Source organism: Heptranchias perlo, chromosome 34 (genome assembly GCF_035084215.1).
Source record: "Heptranchias perlo isolate sHepPer1 chromosome 34, sHepPer1.hap1, whole genome shotgun sequence".
Classification (NCBI taxonomy): Eukaryota; Metazoa; Chordata; class Chondrichthyes; order Hexanchiformes; family Hexanchidae; genus Heptranchias; species Heptranchias perlo.
In genome coordinates, this window is record NC_090358.1 from 17699080 (window position 1) to 17717633 (window position 18554).

General features: G+C 40.1%; 1 protein-coding gene across 6 annotated transcripts in view; it reads right to left on the bottom strand.

Annotated features, from left to right (window-relative positions):
- Positions 1-3477: 3477 nt before the first annotated feature.
- Positions 3478-18554, bottom strand: part of LOC137301857 (protein unc-13 homolog C-like) — a 514180-nt gene continuing 499103 nt past the window's right edge. For all 6 annotated transcript variants that reach the window (XM_067971546.1, XM_067971545.1, XM_067971544.1 and 3 more), the window contains 3 exons: positions 6153-6245; positions 5860-6019; positions 3478-4800 (listed from right to left, as the gene is read on the bottom strand). In XM_067971546.1, the coding sequence (XP_067827647.1) occupies positions 4515-4800; positions 5860-6019; positions 6153-6245 (539 nt within the window). In that variant the 3' untranslated portion in view covers positions 3478-4514. The remainder of the gene's footprint in view (positions 4801-5859; positions 6020-6152; positions 6246-18554) is intronic.

The window sequence follows — 18554 nt, forward strand, 5'->3', positions numbered from 1 at the left end:
ACTGTAATAGTGCTTTGTAATTTTTATTTCAATAATTGAGTACTGCAAATTAAATATAGTCTTTAAGATTAGCATTAATGTGGCAAAATTAGAAGCAATCTTAAAAAGTAGCATTTTCATCATCCAATGAGTTGAATTCATGCACGATTTGTTTTATAACTGGCTGTCGCACACATTTTCAGATTTTTGAAATCATTTGCAGTTTGCTGTAGTGGACACAAGACATTGACTGTACTGTATTAAAACCTTAAAAATCTATGGGTCAAATTGTGTTTTATTGTGAATTTATTGCAATCTGTAAAAGAAGCTTCAGCACATTTGGCACAATGCTTTTGAATAAACATTATAGGTAATTGTCTAACAGGACTGCTTAAAGTTACAAATGCTGTTTGATTTAAACAAACATTCCTACACTGTACTAATTCTAAATTGGAATTATTTATATTATAATAATCAGCTTCCCCTCCTCTATGGATGTGTAATATACAATACATGATGTAATAGAAAATATTATAAAAGATAATTGCCTCTATTGCATGGTCTTTTTCTTTGGTTGATGCAATCCTCAATTCCCACTGAATTCCACCAAAGATAAATAAGGAGAAACTACTGGGATTGGGGTGTATCCACATTCCTGCATATATCGGGGAAAGTTATACCTGCCGTTCTTCACTCATGTCTTAAGATTTTTAATGGCCCCACATTCCCGGTTCCGAGATCACTTGCTAACCACACCTTCAGCTCTCTCTCTCTGACCTGAGCCAGGCCTACCTAGTCTATCACTCCAAGTCCTGGCTGCAGACCCAAGGCATCCTGCTGTCAGCATTAGAGTCCATAGGCATTGACTTTGGCAAGAAAGGGAGAGGAGGCGGGCAGTCGAAGCATCAAGAACTGAACAAGCAGGTGGGAAGAGGCAAATCCAGCTGAGCCTCAGTTTTCCTCTTCCATAGATTCATCCATGCCATGGGCTCCAGCCTCAGCACGGCCCACGACCCAACCAAGGAATTGGACTCAGATTTGTCCCCACATCCACTGTTAACAGCTGCCATACAGCAACCTGTGGAGACCAGGATTTTGACTCAACAGGCAAAATGAACAAAATCTACCTGAGACAGATAAATTAATAACTGCATTAATGTAAAATTATTGTGAGATGGGAAATGTTATTCAAGGCTGTGTGGTCTTTTCAAAATCCTGGATATAGCCCTAAAGGGATTCTGTCCTTTTAAGTCATTTTAATGACATTACTATACGTTACACAACCTGGCTCCCTCCCCAAGTTGCCTATAACTGCATATCCAGACTATTTCCTGCAGATGTACTTGTTTACAGATGTAATCAGACCAAACAGCCAAACTTTCAAACATTTTGAAAAAGTGGAGATATATCAATGCATCAAATGGAACCATTGGTTTCCACTATTGCTTTTACTGGGTATATAGTGAGGTTGGTAATTGAATATTTAGTAGGCTGTTAGTATTCATATTTTTTCACATATTGCTGAGTTCTCACCCAACAGTGTTCTTATGAGGCAACTGCATCTTCAAATTAGGGAGCACTGATCTTCAAATGTGAAAATCCTGTTTTGTGATCAACTCCAAACAAACATGAAACATCAATCCTCCACATTCAATGGATCATCCTCCGCCATTTCCGCTACCTCCAGCGCAATGCCACCACCAAACAGATCTTCCGCTCCCGTCCCCTTTCAGTTTTCTGAGGGGCCGTTCCCTCCGCAACATCCTAGTCCACTCTTCTATTACGCCCAACACCTGCTCCCCATCCCCTGGCACCTTCCCATGCAAGTGCAGGAGATGCAACATCTGCCCTTTCACTACCTTCCATCCCACCGTCCAGGGGCCCAAAGACTCCTTCCAGGTGAAACAGCGATTTACTTGTATGTCTTCCAACCTAGTATACTGTATTCACTGCTCACAATGTGGTCTCTACGCTGGGGAGACCAAATGCAGATTGGGTGATCGCTTTGCAGAACACCTCCATTCAGTCCGCAAGCGTGACCCTGAGCTTCCGGTTGCTTGCCACTTTAATTCTCCGTCCCATTCCCACTCTAACCTTGGCCTCCTACACTGTTCCAATGAAGCTCAATGCAAGTTCGAGGAACAACACCTCATCTTTCGATTTGACACTTTACAACCTTCCGGCCTCAACATTGATTTCAACAAATTTAGATCATAACCACTGTTTCAATTTTCTTGGACAGCAGGCGCTGGTAATTGTTCTGCTGTAACCATTTACACGTCCTCTGGACCCATCTTTTGTTTCTTTATTGTCCCATTACCACCTCTTTTGCCTTGCACCATCATCCCTTTTGTAATTTAATCACTCCTGCTATGGGAAAAGAATGGCAAAGTGGGACTAATTGGTTGCTCTTTCAATAGCTGGCAAAGGCACAATGGGCCGAATGGCCTCATTTTGTGCTGTATTATTCTATAAGTACATATGGTGCTGTGTCAACACCACATCAGTACTCACTTGGTACGAAGGATGTAACACCTTTACGGGGCAAAGTAAACTGGTGACACCAGTTGCAAAAATCACAAGATTGAAGTGCTGGCAGATAAGCAAGGTCTGTGGGACGATCATCAAGGTAATAATGTTGGAGCAATAGCAAGATATCGACAGTGCTTTTAATCAGGTGCACAGTGTGATCAGAGATTAACAAGTTAAGCAGCTCTCTGTTTGATATACCTCTTGTGTTGAACCACCTGTACTGTGGTCTGTCACTGGGGAATTGACATCCAATGTAGTGACATAGAATCATGTAAAGATTCATCATTTGGACATGGTGCTTTGTCCAGTGAACTGGGCAATTACCTGGAGAGACCTGGTGGCCATAAACGTTAAGGCTGCCATCACTTTCACAGCCACAAGCAGAGCAGCTGCACTCATTGATGTTCCCTTTAAACCAAGCTTCAAACATCACATATGGCTTGTTCATTACCTCTCTCAAAAGTAATGTTTCTACAATAGACCTGGATGACAAGTGAGGCCCACTCAGTCTCTAATGTGACTAAGCCCTTCTCCTCATTACTGTCCTTATCTGAGAGGAGTACAATAGCACAATAGCTATGCTGTCAGTTCCAATCAGCCACTGTTGGTGGAATTGTTAGAGCCGAGCCTGTGTAACTTATAGCATTCTTTTACTAATCAGTGTATGTTGCATGGCCAGTGAATTTGATTTCTCCCCTCAACTGCCGAATTTAATCCACTGGTAGAATACATCCTCCATTGTGTTAGACTTATTACATAATTGGAGACAGGTGTGAATATAAAGCAGTCTTAAAGCATGTAATGTTATGTTCTGTACGGTGGTTAGTGAACATACAAGTTGCTACAAATTGCTTTTCCACCACATGACAAAATCCAATACTTAAACCTGGAAAATAACTGAGTTAGAAATGCTGAACAAGTTTTGCAGCAACCAAGTGTCTTGACACTAAACAGGAATTTTCCAATACTTTATTGTACAATTGTTCACTAAATATATTTACATAACATTAATTTCAACATCAGTGCAATACATAAGAATGTTGCATAATTACCAATTGTTGAAAATGTTGAAACAATGGGATTACAGCAGAACTGATAGTACAATTTTATAAAGCAACATTTACAAGTGCATCATTGAAAATTGTAACAGCTTCACTATTTATCAGAAACATAGTAATTTCTTCTATTCAAATCACCAAAACAGCCTCTAGCTCTGTAAACATATGGCCTCTTAATGTGGCATAAAAAAGTTTTGAATGGACCTACGATCCCTTTGGCAACTTTTGGAAATTAACAATGCCAGTTTGCTTGTGAGCTGTTTCCTTTTAAGAAAATTGGTTACAATGTCAGCTAAGCATCATCTTCACAGTGATGTGTCAGAAAAATTCAATGACGCTAATATTAATTGTTTCGCACCTTTAATAAGGACAGGAAGTATGGATTTTGTTAAATTGTGAAAAATTATAAGCAATGTAGATGTAATAAACAGCTATCTCAATATAAATGTATTAATATGTATGAAGAAAAATATACATGTAATAAACAAAAATGTTAAATATACTAGTAAGTTTTAGGATGTAACTTAGCTGAGATACACTAACATGCGCTGGATAGACACAGCCCAACAACATCACAGAAGTAAAGAGACAATGCCTGCCACAAATGAAGGATCAACAAATACTTGTGTAAAAACTACAGAATAGCAATTTAGTACTAGAATTTAATCATTTAGCAAATTGAAAAAAACAAAATACTAGGAAAAATTCCCTTGGGTAATCTTGATTTGGCACTTTATCAAAACAATTAGCTGTCTGAGAGACCAAAGATAATGTATTTCAGTACTCCCCATCTCATCAACATAATTATGGGCTGAAGTACTTTATAATTATCTGCACACACCTGCACATATTCAGATAAACATACCCACACATTTAAACAGACATGCACTAAAGATAATGTCACCTTATGCTACCTTGCAAAGTCTCTCTCTCTTCTGGCTTTTTTTATGTGGTTTCTTCAGTAGACCTGGTATCTGATTTGAGGCGTACAAATTCTTTGGCCACTTCATCATTGGTCCTCTGTGACAGTATTCTGAGAATTGTCAGCCCAGTTTCATCCATGTAAACATTTTTGATCAGAGGATACCACGATGCACAGCTCCCTTTCTCAGCTATGTCCTTTAACTGGATGACTGTCATTCCTATAATCCGGTCTTCCCTGGCAAAGCAGTAATCTTTCACAGAGATATGAAGCTCATATGACTCAGGTCCATTCTCATTACTCAGGACGCTGTATGCATAAACAAACATTTAGTAAGAAGATCTTTTCCACCTCCCCCATAATTTCTTCTACTCCTCTCATTTATCCTCATATAGACGTCCACTGCAGCTATGCTTCTTCCTCCAGCTGATAGGACAGTATGGTCTCAGTCATAGATGGCATCTCAAGAGTTGCCATGAATACATCTCCAAGCTTTTGCAGGCTTCTTCTTTAATTTTTTTTCTCTCTTCTCCCACCCCAGAAATACAATATTCCATTATACAAAAATGCTCCAATCAGTAGCCAACTCAAGAACTGGCAAAATCACAACCATGGATCACAACCAAGTTCTTGTTTAAATTTAAATTTTGTAGTGAGCTTTGTTTTCATCATGGTGGAGGTATGTTGCATTCCCCAGAAGTGACATCCCATCACAATGAGGGTTAAGAGAACAGTTCCTGCTCTTTTGCCACAAGTATCAATATCAAGCACTCTCAGGTCAATTGCATTGCAAGTCAGATGTAAATCGACTTGCTCTGCTCTGCCCCAACAATGTGCCTTAACCTTAACCAAAGCAGGTCACTATTGAAACAATGTGACATTTACCTTCTCCACATCAGCCATCTTGATGATCTTCTAGACTGACACCACCAATTTGATGAAATATAGGCAGTTTTGTGCTTTGGACTTGTCTTGACTCATATTAAGTAGGACTTTCATCCTATTAGTCTGAGCTGAATATGAACCCAGGTTCCAGAGGTGAAAGGACAATGTTCAAATCTACTGCACTATCCTGGGTTACTGGAGTTGAAACTGGGATTTGAACTTTCTTCTTTAGAGTACGAGCCCATGACTCTCCAAAACTGAGATCTATATGGCTTTACGAAATAAATTTGATTTTAGACTACTGTATTTTATTAAAAAAATATATTTTTTATTTGCTAGTTCTATTCTAAAGAATGATTTAAAAACTATAATATATATTTGCAATTTATACACTTTGAAGACAATGGCTTAGTATTTATTCAATACTTAATGTGTAAATAGCGTTATGAAACAAATAGATGGAAACATTCATGGATCACTTACAAGTGAAATGTCTCGTTGTATTTCGGGGACCAAGCGTTGTTTTTTGTCTTTGTGCCAAATTTTCTTTTCTTGTCACTGAGATTTGGTCCAACCACATGAACTTCTACAAATGGTCGGAACATGGCAGTTGTTTGCCAGTTCAGTTCATTGACTGCAACAACTGCAAAGAGAAGTCAAGATACCAATGGGCCTCAAATTGTCACAATATTTGACTTAGATGCAAGAATGATTCGCCTGTTAAATAATATTCAGAGCATATTTTATTAGATTGCTGGATGGGATGGGACACTTACTTTTAACTGTGACTTTGTGTTCTCCAGTCCCGGGATGTGTAAATAGATCCACATGGACCGATACTTCTCCCACTGAGCCATTTGTAGATTGAGCTGAAAAGTAGCACAGTAAACAAGAAAAACAAAGTTAGGTAAAAACTGGAAAATAAACTATACGTTCAAACAGGAAGCTTCTGATCATAAAAATATAAATATAATTTTGTAATCTGCAACTATAAAGAATCAATACCTCATCTAATTCATAGGTCAATATTTCATCATATGGCAAAATCCTTGTTCGATACATGCAAACTATAAGTAGTCAATAGCTTCCAGTATCAAGCACAAGTCTCAGCTTGGTTCAGTGCTAACACCTTCACCTGAGTCAGTATGTTGTGGGCTTAAGCCCCACGGTGGACTTGAGCATATCTTCTAGGGTGACACATTAATGTGGTGCTGAGGGAGTGCTGCATTGTCCGAGCGATATGATGGTTAAAAAGAAATAACAGCAGTAATTATACTCTGATTGGAAGTAGGCCCAGTGCTGTGGAAGAAGAGAGGGACTTGGGGGGGTACAGGTTCACAGAGCACTAAAAACAGCACCTCAGGTTGATAAGACTGTGAAAAAAGCTAATAGGATTCTAGGTTTTACCTCAAGGGTATAGAATATAAAATCCAAGAGTCAATGATGAGTCTATGTAAAACCTGAATAGGACCTGAGTTACAGTACTGTGTGCAGTATTAGACTCCACACTCTGGAAAGATATTGAGGCCTTAGAGAAGGTACAACGCAGATTCACTAGGATGCTGCTTGATATAACAAATTAATAATACGAAGAAAGACTTGAAAAGTTGGGTCTTTTTCATTAGAGCGCAGATTACAGGGTGATTTAATGGAAGGGTAGATAGAAGCAGCCTGTTTCCAGTAGTTGAGGGGTTAAGATCGAGGGGCCATGGATACAAGATTAAATGCAAGAGTTGTGAGGCTGTGGAATTCACTTCCAGGGTTAGTGGTTGAGGCAGAAACTATGTCAAAATTCAAGATTAGACTGGATAGGTGGATGAAGGGAAAGAGGCTGAAGGGGCCTGGGAACAAGGTGGATAAATGTAATAATTATTTGCTCATGTGAAGAGTAAACACAGACTCAGATTGGTGGGCCGAATGGCCTGTTTTCTTGTTGTAACTTCTATGCATTTCTATGTATAGATGTTGTCTTTCAGATGAGATGCGAAATTGAGGCCCTACCTCCCCGTTCAGGTGGACATAAAAAATTCCATTGCATTATTCAGCGAGGAGCAGGGAGTTCTCCCGGTGTCCTGACCAACAATTCTCCTTCAACTAACATCACCAAAAACACATTATCTGCTCATTCACTCATTTGCTGATCATGGGATCTTGCTGTCTGCAACTTGGTTGCTACGTTTGTCTAGTGGAGAACAGCAATTGCACTTTGGCTGCAAAGAACTTTAGGATGTTCTGAGCGCACAAAAGGCACTTTACAAATTCAATTGTTTCCTTTTTTAAAAAAAAAACAAAAAAATTGCTCAATTTTAGTTGACTTTTTCAAGTCCCTTTTTAGAAATAGATTTTTTTCATAAATCTAACTATTAGAATAATATTACGCAACCACCCATATAAATAGCTCACACTCCTAGGGCAATGTGTGCATTATTCTACTCTACAGTAAACAATATGGATTTTCCTGTAGTACTATTCATCTACAAAGACTTCATCATTGGTTTGGGAATGAATGTATCAGTAGCAATTTTTTTTTTACTAATTATGATATAATACACATATATAATTAATTCAAAATAGTCTGCAGCGCCTCTTGTATTACATTATTATACTGCAAATACTGATTTGAGATTAGTACCTGCTTCGAGTAATGGAGGGCTTGCAGTGCAGAGTTACACTGCTGGTTACACTGTCTGGTCAGGTAAGTGTAGAGCTCTGCTCACTGGCCTCCAAATGCTGGTAAACAATCTGCAGGAGCGCTGGTTCTACAAATGCTGAACAAGTTGAAATCTAAAAGGTTGCTTAAAAGTTTTGATTGGCTGCAGATGCAAAGCTGGAAGGGGGTGCGAGATGAGTCCTTAAGATGAGCTCACACCACAAGGCAAAATGTGATGCATCAGATCAGTGATTTTTCTCCTTTGTTATGCAGCAGATTGTGAATTGAAGCAACGTGGTTTATGTGACATCAACAAAAAAGCTGCAGTATAACTATGCCATGCTCTTTACACAGACACTCACATTATTCTCTTTGGGTATGGATAAGCTCTATATTATTCATCGTGATTGCAGTAGCACACTACAGCTGCGTGTACAGCTGGCATTGTTACACAATTGTGGCTCTTACATTGTAAATGCCTGATATGCCCAGTGTTTCTGAATGACAGCAAACACAACCCATCTGCAATATAGTTTATTATGTGTACGGCTTCCTCTTTCTATATGCCAGTGAAAGGACTCTCTATGAACAAACACATTTGGTAACATTTATTGCAATCATTTGTGCTGACTTCCATATGTTTGAATTAACTGCATAATGAATATTTTATTAACATACTCTACTATTTCTTGTAACACTGCTGCAATCTTCTGATTCTGTACTACACACAAAAAAACTGTCAGTACACTTGCTCTGTGATTTTTACTTTGTTGCAAAGCAGTTTCCACTTCGTAGAGGTGCTAAAGTAACAATATTAATCCAGAGTTAGTTTCCGATTTGACTTTGGAATGCAGTGGTTTGAGACTCTTTCCACCACCCGCCATCCCCCCTTCCCACTCCTAGGCTTGACATTGCATAGAGTTTGACTATAGTGTGGTGTTAAGCCTGACTTAAGTGTTCAGCCAACACAGGTAATCCATAAACTTAAGCAGAATTTTTTGTTAATGTTTTGAGATTGTTTTGAGATATGTACAATCTCAAAACATTCAAAATTTTCTGGCCAGGACCAAAACTCTGCACGTGTGTGCAAAGAGGTGGGCACAAAGTTCGAGTGTACAGAAAATGATTCAAAGCCAGTGAATGCAAATCTCAGGTGTGGTATTGTATAAGGGCAAGTATTGGCCCAGCTAATGCTGAATGCCCTCCTGTCAATACAGTAACAAGCCAACGTCTAGTTCTCTGGATCTATAACAGGAGTGATCCAATGGTTATTTGAAGAAACAGTACACAGAACAAATGATAAAAAAATATAATGGTTGCAGAGTAAACTTGAGATCAACATTGTCTACGATTTAAAATGTAATAACTCAGCCAAATAAAAGTAGTTAATTGGTATTCCTGGTTTCTTGTTACAAATGTGAGAACTCAAAGGCTGACCTGACTGTTTAACTCAGCACTCCCACCCTGCTTAACATTAATTGCAAAATGAAACGCACAGAACAAATGTTGTGTCAGCTTGGTTCAGTTGGTAGCACATTTGGCTCTCACTCAGAAGGGTGAGAGTTCAGACCTCTTGGGTTGGCACTTCAGTGCATTACTGAGGGAGTGTTGCATGATGGGAGGTGCTGTCTTATGGATGAGACGTTAAACCGAGGTGCCATCTGCCAGCTGTAAAACACCCTTGCACGATTCAAAGAAGAGCAAGGAACTCTCCTGGTGAAATGCCCAACAGTCTTCATTGGAATTTAGCTTTTGTTTAGGCAGAGGTGAGTTTCCAATACAAGGAGCACAACAGACAGAATCACTAACACTTTAAAGGTTAACAAAAAACCATTGGTCCTGAAATTATGATCTGGGATACTGTCCAATGAATTCATCAGAAAGTCCTCTCTGCAAATGAGATGTTATCACATTTAAAATAAATAGCAGAGAGAAATTTCAGATGACATGTTAAGTGCTTGTATGCTAATAGCCTATGGCATAACTCCAACACCATAAAATGCAGTTTTAAACACATATAGAGTAGTATTTATCCTCTTGGTGAACACGATTGGATGTGTTCACACAACCTTTATGTTGCATGGAATGCCACCTAACCTCATATTTTGCTGGTCTCTAAATGAAAACAAACAGATGGCTAACATAACGGTTATAATGAATGGGTACATTAGGCAAAAATGTGGGCTTTTATACAGGGCACCTAAGGGGCAGGGTTTAGAGATCACAAAAATATATGTGAAGGAATTATTCATGCACTGCATTTTATAATAGCTAATGATAACTTAATTATACAAAACAAATTTAAGTTTTCAGTAACAAAAATTATATTTGTGCCTTTTACTAATATCTGATCTTTCTCAAATTCAAAAAATTAATTTATAGAATCAGAAAGTTTACAGCACAGAAGGAGGCCATCGTGTCCGCACCAGCTGAAAATGAGCCACCCAGCCTAATCCCACTTTCCAGCACTTGGTCCATAGTCTTGTAGGTTATGGCACTTCAGGCGCACATCCAGGTACTTTTTAAATGAGGCTTTCTGCCTCTCCCACCCTTTCAGGCAGTGATTTCCAGACCCCCACTACCCTCTGGGTGAAAAAACTTTTCCTCAGCTCCCCTCTAATCCTTCTTCCAATCACTTTAACTCCATGGTCCCTGGTTACTGACTTCTCTGCTAAGAGAAATAGGTCCTCCCTATCCACTCTCTCTAGGCCCCTCATAACTTTGTACATGTCAATTAAATCACCCCTCAGCTTCCTCTGTTCCAAAGAGAACAACCCCAGCCTGTCCAATCTTTCCTCATAGCTAAAATTCTCCAATCCTGGCAATATCCTCGTAAATTTCCTTTGTACCCTCTCTAGTGCAATTACATCTTTCCTGTAATGTGGTGACCAGAACTGTACATAGTACTCAAGCTGTAGCCTAACCAGAGTTTTATACAGTTCCAGAATAACCTCCCTGCTCTTATATTCTATGCCTCGGCTAATAAAGGAAAGTATTCCATATGCTTTCTTAATCTTATCTACCTGTCCTGCTACCTTCAGGGATCTGAGGACATGCACTCCAAGGTCCCTCACTTCCTCTACACCTTTCAATATCCTCCCTTGCCTTGTTTTCCCTCCCCAAATGCATTATCTCACACTTCTCTGGATTGAATTCCATTGATATCTTCCTGCAGTCCACAGCTTTCCTCCTCACAATCAACCACACGGCCAATTTTTGTATCATCTGCAAGCTTCCTAATCATACCCCTAAATTTACATCCAAATCATTAATATATATCACAAAAAGCAAGGGACCTAGTACTGAGCCCTGCGGAAGCCCACTGGAAACAGCCTTCCAGTCACAAAAACACCCATCGACCATTACCCTTTGCTTCCTGCCACTGAGCCAATTTTGGATCCAACTTGCCACTCTCCCTTGGATCCCATGGGCTTTTGTACTTTTTTGACCAGTCTGCCATGTGGGACCTTGTCAAAAGCCTTGCTAAAATCCATGTAGACTACATCAAATGCACTAGTCTCATCGACCCTCCTTGTTACTGCCTCAAAAAATTCAATCAAGTTAGTCAGACACGACCTTCCCTTAACAAATCCATGTTGTCTGTCCTTGATTACTCCGTGCCTTTCTAAGTTACAGTTTATCCTGTCCCTCAGAATTCCGATAATTTGCCCACCACCATAGTTACATTGACTGGTCTGTAATTACTCGGTCTATCCCTCGCTCCCTCTTTAAACCTCCAATCTTCTGGCACCATGCCTGTGTCCAGTGAGGATTCGAAAACGATGGTCAGAACCTCTGCTATTTCCTCCCTTGCTTCTTTTAACAGCCTGGGATACATTTCATCCGGCCCTAGTGATTTACCTACTTTCAAAGATGCTAATCCCCTTAATACTTCCTCTCTCACTAAGTTTATCTCTTCCAATATTTCACACTCCTCCTCCTTAACTACAATGTCTGCATCGTCCCTCTCTTTTGTGAAGACAGATACAAAGTATTCATTAAGAACCATACCAACATCTTCCGCCTCCACACATAGGTTACCTATTTGGTCTCTAATACTTGTATATTTGCATGTGAAAGGCATTTTACTTTTGAATCGCCTGGAATCCATTTTCCATAACTCATGAATAATCAACAAGGACTGCCTGCTGGGAGGACAGAATACTGTAATCAAATTAAATTTGCATCAGGCTCAGCATTAAATTTGGAAACTGGTGGACTTGGTTTCCAAAAATGACGCAGAAGCTTTGTTATTGGGCAGCCTTCGGAGAATTATAAAAAAAACTCAGGAGATATGACTTTTTTTTAAACCTTCCTCGTAATAGTTCTCAAAAAGGCAAACATATTTCCAGGGGAACCCCTCAATACTGCATTATAATAATGTTTAATTCTTAATTACTACCGTACAATCCGGTAGTAATTAAGAATTGAAAACATTGGTCTCTCGAGCTATAATTGTCCTCTTATTAGGAGAGAACAACACTTCTGTTACTACCATACCATCAAAAAATTGCATTAAAATGTAATCAAGAACTTACTCATTTCTGTTTGAAAAGAGAGGCACTAATTCACCCGCTCTAGAATCAAAGAAAGGTTACAGCACGAAAGGAGGCCATTCGACCCATCGAGTCCGTGTCTGCTCTATGCATGAGCAATCCAGCTAGTCCCATTCCCCACCCTATCCCCGTAGCCCTGCAATTTTTTTACTTTCAAGTACTTATCCAGTTCCCTTTTGAAGGCCATGATTGAATCTGCCTCCACCACCCCCTTGGGCAGTACAATCCAGATCCTAACCACTCGCTGTGTAAAAAAGTTTTTCCTCATGTCACCTTTGGTTCTTTTGTCAATCACCTTAAAGCTAATCCCTCTGGTTCTCGAACCTTCCGCCAATGAGAACAGTTTCTCCCTATTTACTCTGTCTAGACCCTTCATGATTTTGACTACCTCTATCAAATCTCCTCTCAGCCTTCTCTGTTCAAAGGAGAACAACCTCAGCTTCTCCAGTCTATCCACATAACTAAAGGCCCTCATCCCTGAAATCATTCTAGTAAATCTCTTCTGCACCCTCTCTAAGGCCTTCATATCTTTCCTAAATTGCGGTGCCCAGAACTGGACACAATACTCCAGTTGTGGCCAAACCAGCATTTTATAAAGGTTCATCATGACTTCCATACTTTTGTACTCTATGCCTCTATTTATAAAGTCCAGGATCCTGTATGCTTTTTTAATCGCTTTCTCAACCTGCCCTGCCACTTTCAACAATTTGTGCATAGATACCCCCAGATCTATGTTCCTTTACCCCTTTTAGAATAGTGTCCTCTAGCTTATATTGCCTCTCCTCGTTCTTCCTACTGAAATGTATCACTTCACATTTTTCTGTGTTAAATTTCATCTGCCACGTGTCCGCCCATGCCACCAGTTTGTCTATATCCTCTTGAAGTCTATCACTATCCTCCTCACTGTTCACTACACTTCCAACTTGCATGTCATCTGCAAATTTTGAAATTGTGCCCTGTACACCCAAGTCCAAGTCATTAATATATATCAAGAAAAGCAGTGGTCCCAGCACCGACCCCTGGGGAACACCACTGTACATCTCCTTCCAGTCTGAGAAACAACCAATCACCACTACTCTCTGTTTCCCGTAACTTAGCCAATTCTGTATCCATGTTGCTACTGCCCCTTTTATTCCATGGGCCGCAATCTTGATGACAAGCCTACCATGCGGTGCTTTATCAAACGTCTTTTGAAAGTCCATATACACCACATTAACTGCATTGCCCTCATCTACCCTCTCTGTTACCTCATCAAAAAACTCTATCAGGTTAGTTAAACACGATTTGCCTTTAACTGTATGGTGACTTACTGCACAAAATGAGTCCACTACAGCTATTTTAAACTTTCAAAATGTTTTCAATTTTTAAACATTTTAAACTTAAAGATATATTTTTAAACTTGTGAGCCTAGATTTTCTAAACTGGAAGTGGGGCAGTGAGGAGAGCAGAATGGTACCAAGGGTAAGAAATAATAGTTACACGGAGAGACTTGAGATACTGGGATTATTTCCACTGGAATAGAGAAGGCTAAGAGGAGATTTTAGAGATTTTTAGAAGTATGAAGTAGTTTGATAGGCAAATAGGGAAAAACTATTTCCTCTCGATAAGGAGACAGTGATGATGGGGCATCAATAATCACCAATGAGTGAGGAGAGAAATTAGGAGAAATTTCTTTACAAGAGAGTTGTTAGCGTATGGCATGTTTTGCCATCAAGAGTGACTGAGTCAGAGACCTTACATTTTTTAATTAGATAAACTTTTGAAGCAATGGAAGATGCAGGGCTATGGGGAGAGCAGGGAATGGGATTGATTTTGGATTGCTCAAGTAAAGAGTTCACACAGACACAATGGTCTGAATGGTCGCCTTCTGTGCTGTAAACATCTATGGTTCTATGATCTGCAGTGTGCTGACCCTGTATATATTTCTGGGGTCAGCACTATTAGCATAATCTCAGGGAGATCCTAGTGTTTGAAATGCTGTGATTGGGATCTTGCTTGCTGCTGAGTGGGAAATTGCATGCTGCTGCAGGACTTAAAGGCTTGCAGCATCCTTAGAGGAGCACGCATCATGGGGGCAAAATGCTGATGGTCGCAACTGAGCTGAACATGTTAGAGCATGGAATCCCTTCCAATTCATATTGTGATATTGCATAATGGAACATGCCAGGACACATGGGTGTAATGTATATTCTCCTGAACCTTTGGAAATCCTGCCATTTTGTAAAGTTGCACAGCCTGCTCATGCTGCTGCCAGTTACCTATAGGGAAGGAGAGGAAATTGCCTGCTCAAGCAAATATGAAATCTGTCACTTGCTTGAGCATTGTAGAATGATTAATGTGGGTAATGTTGCCAGTGGCACCTTGGAATGATCTGGAGGCAAAGAATTTGAGGGCTGTTGTGACCTTCACAGCCACTGGCAGTTCTATGCACGTGGATGAGTTTGTCCGCAGATTACATTCCAATGTGTGGTACAGTTCAGTCACAGCCTCCTTTGTGAATCACAGTCTATGCAAGCACCGTTTCTTTGACAGTGCCAGGTATGTCGATCCCAATCTGTAGATACTTCGTGCAAAGGTACCTGTAGATTGTCCCCATTTCTGCTGACCACCTAAGAAAGAAAAAAAGGTCCCCTCCTAAAAAAAACATAAAGGAAGGAATGGCCTCAAAATGCACTTAGCAATCTTCAGGCAGGGATCTTGAAGTCTACTTCTGTAATCAGCTCAGTGCCTAGCAAACCTGCATATCTACTTTAAATTGGCTGGGCCATGAATTGGCACTATGTTGGGGGGAGGGGGAAATGACAGAAAATGGCATGGTCATCGAAAAGATGCCTTTGGGACTTTATTAATGTATCAACATATTCAGGCGGAAGCTTCCAACACCTGTCAAAATCAGGCCCAGTGATGTGTTAAGTGGGCAGAGATCTGGCTTTATGGATCTCCACCCTTTTTTTTTCCAATCATAAACCTAGGCCGTGCACTGAAACAGCTAAACTTTTAAATCAGTTTTTATGAATTAATCTCTTTACTCTGATTACAGCCCACAGTGCCAGGATGATGCCATTCTTTAAGCAATGGTGTGCCAAAAATCTCCGTATGATCTTATGAATGAATTGACAACACAGTGGAGATCGCAGGAGATGAGCGGCTCGTGGGATATACAACCTTCTGCTGTTGTACTCGGGTGGGAATTGATTTAAGCTTGTTCTAATACAGTAGACAATTTTCAATTTCTACCAGTTGAAAAAAGCAGACTGTTCTGCAGTTCTTTTCAACTGTTAGAAATTACAGAGGGGAGCCGGAGGCCAGTAAGTAGAGCTCAGTGCATATATATATATACATAGAAAGAAAGAAAGAACTTGCATTTATTTAGGGCCTTTCACGACGCTTTACAGCCAATGATGTACTTTTTGAAGTGTAGTCACTGTTGTAATAAAGGAAACGCAGCAACCAATTTGTGCACAACAAGGTCCCACACAAAGCAATGTGATAACGACCAGATAATCTGTTCTAGTGATGTTGGTTGAGGGTTAAGTATAGGCCAGGACACCGGGGAGAACTCCCCTGCTCTTCTTCAAAATAGTACCACGGGATCTTTTACATCCACCTGGGAGGGCAGACAGGGCCTCGGTTTAACATCTCAGCTAAGAAACGGCACCTCCGACAGTGCAGCGCCCCCTCAGCACTGCACTGGAGTGTCAGCCTAGATTTTGTGCTCGAGTCAGTGGAGTGGGACTTGAAGCCACGACTTTCTGACTCAGAGGTGAGAGTGCTACCAACTGAGCCGCAGCTGACACTGATACATGCATGAATACAGATCGCTGTCTTCCAGCTCTTCACGATGATGTTAAAAGAAGATATAGCTGTAGCTTGTCACTTGCAAAGCTACCCAAATGTTTTGTGTCTTTTCAGTACATCGTGGAGTTTTACTTGGAGCTGGTGTACTTGGTCACTGTCTTTGCCCCTTCCGACATGGTGTGCTTGGCCAGCTACCCGGCCAGCAGCCAATGGTTGAATACTTGTTATAATGGGCCAGGTGGGAAGCCTCACCCGTGATGCACTCGAAAATATCGTTCACAAAGGGAGTTGATGGTGCTCATGGCCTTGGAGGAGATGCTGGTGTCGGGGTGAACCTGCTTCGTCACTTTGGAGATGTAGATCAAATAACTCTCCTTCCTCGACCTTCTTCACTCTTCCCACCAGTTGCTGTGACTTTACTTTCTCGACGTCCTTCTTGGATACCGATTTCTGCTCCTCAGGCATTGTCACATTCACTTTCAGACACAGAATGTACTGAAATGTTGCTGGGTTTAGTGTAAAAATAGCATAGGACTTACGAAGGTAACTTGATGTGTATGTCATTGCTTCCACTGCTTAAGTTTGTAGTCTCCCTACCAGCACACCTGCCCTTTTCTGACACACGGATCTTGATTTTAAAAGACATGAATACAGTTCGTTACATCAGGACATTACACAATGAAGACTGTGTAAAAGTCAATAAATCGCTACGAAAATAACTTAGAAGAGTATCGGGAGGCAGCAATTCAATAAAAGTCTTTCTAAATAAAGAAACTGTCATGATGAATCATCTCAACAGGTGACTGAATTGAAGTCTTGCAATTTATTTACAATTTTTTTGGAGGAGGACAGTAAGTAAGCATTAGAAGCGGGTGTGACTGTTGCTGTAAAGGTAACAGTTACTATACATGTGTGTTCCGCAGAATTTAAAACTTGTATTGCTGAGTCGCTGCTTTTTAAACTTCACCAGAGGCTTTTTAAAAAAATAAACCTTCGGACAAAGCCTTAACACATTAACTGCCTGAGTAATGCGGATGAGATTTCCTGTCAGTGGCAAGTATTTCCTCATTTTAATGTGATTTTTTTTTGATTAAAAATTGATTTAACCAGGCCAAAGTTCGGAAGCTGGCCTCATTACTGACCAGCGGAAAAAAAAATCAGCCTTTAAGGTTGGATTGAAGCCGTAGACAAACAATGAGCTGTGGGAGCTGGTAGGCAGAAGAGCTAAACATAAGGAAATAGACAAAATGGGTTACAATAGGAAAGAGAGAGATTTGGAATGAATGAAAAGGGAAAAATTTAAAAGTTAAAATAGGGAAAATAAGGAAGAGAGAATAGGAGGAAAACAGGGTTGACATGTTTGTATTTTTATATAGATTTGTTTTCAGGTGTTTAAGGTATTAGTTCAGGGTTTTTACAGTAACAAAACTATTCCTGATTTACGTGAGCTTAATATAAAGAAAATGTCTTGGCCTTTGGGGGGGTGGAGTTTAGTTTCCCTGAACCAGGCAGCAGTTGAAGTTTTAAATAGAGATCTGAAATTATCTAGATCGACCTGAATTAAGAGTTTTTCATCCACCTTGACCCTCCCCAGTTTTCTAGGATTTTGTTTGGAGAATATACATAATTTGGTAAGATTAATAAATGACTATAAGAAAGACTGCATGCTGCAGTGGGTTAATGTACTTATCTTTTCCTCTCAGGGACCTAGTTTGCCCTGATTGATGGAAATGAAAGACACTACTGTGACAGCTCCCTATGTAGAAAATAGGTTTACTAATCTTAACCTAGTTCCCATCGGGTGCTCATCCACAGCACAAAACTGCATGCAATTTAGGAAATGGGCAATATCATTACAATAGGTCATTAGCGTGGGTGGTGTGGGAAATAGAAAAATTCATACTGGTACAGTAGGAATGTTCTTCAACTAGTTAGGACTGAGAAGGGGACGTTTCCTGCATTGTTCTAGTACATTTTTTGCATCAAATTTACGCCAGTAGTAAATTTGGCCTGAAAATCTTACTATAGGAGTACACCTCTAGCATGGCCATGTAAATAGTCTGATGCTCTGGTCAAGCTGTACTGGCTTCAGAATAACATCTGGAGTCAGTTTAACAACCAGAATCAATGTGCATTGTAACACATATTCTTCTAATTATCAGTGCTTTGGCACT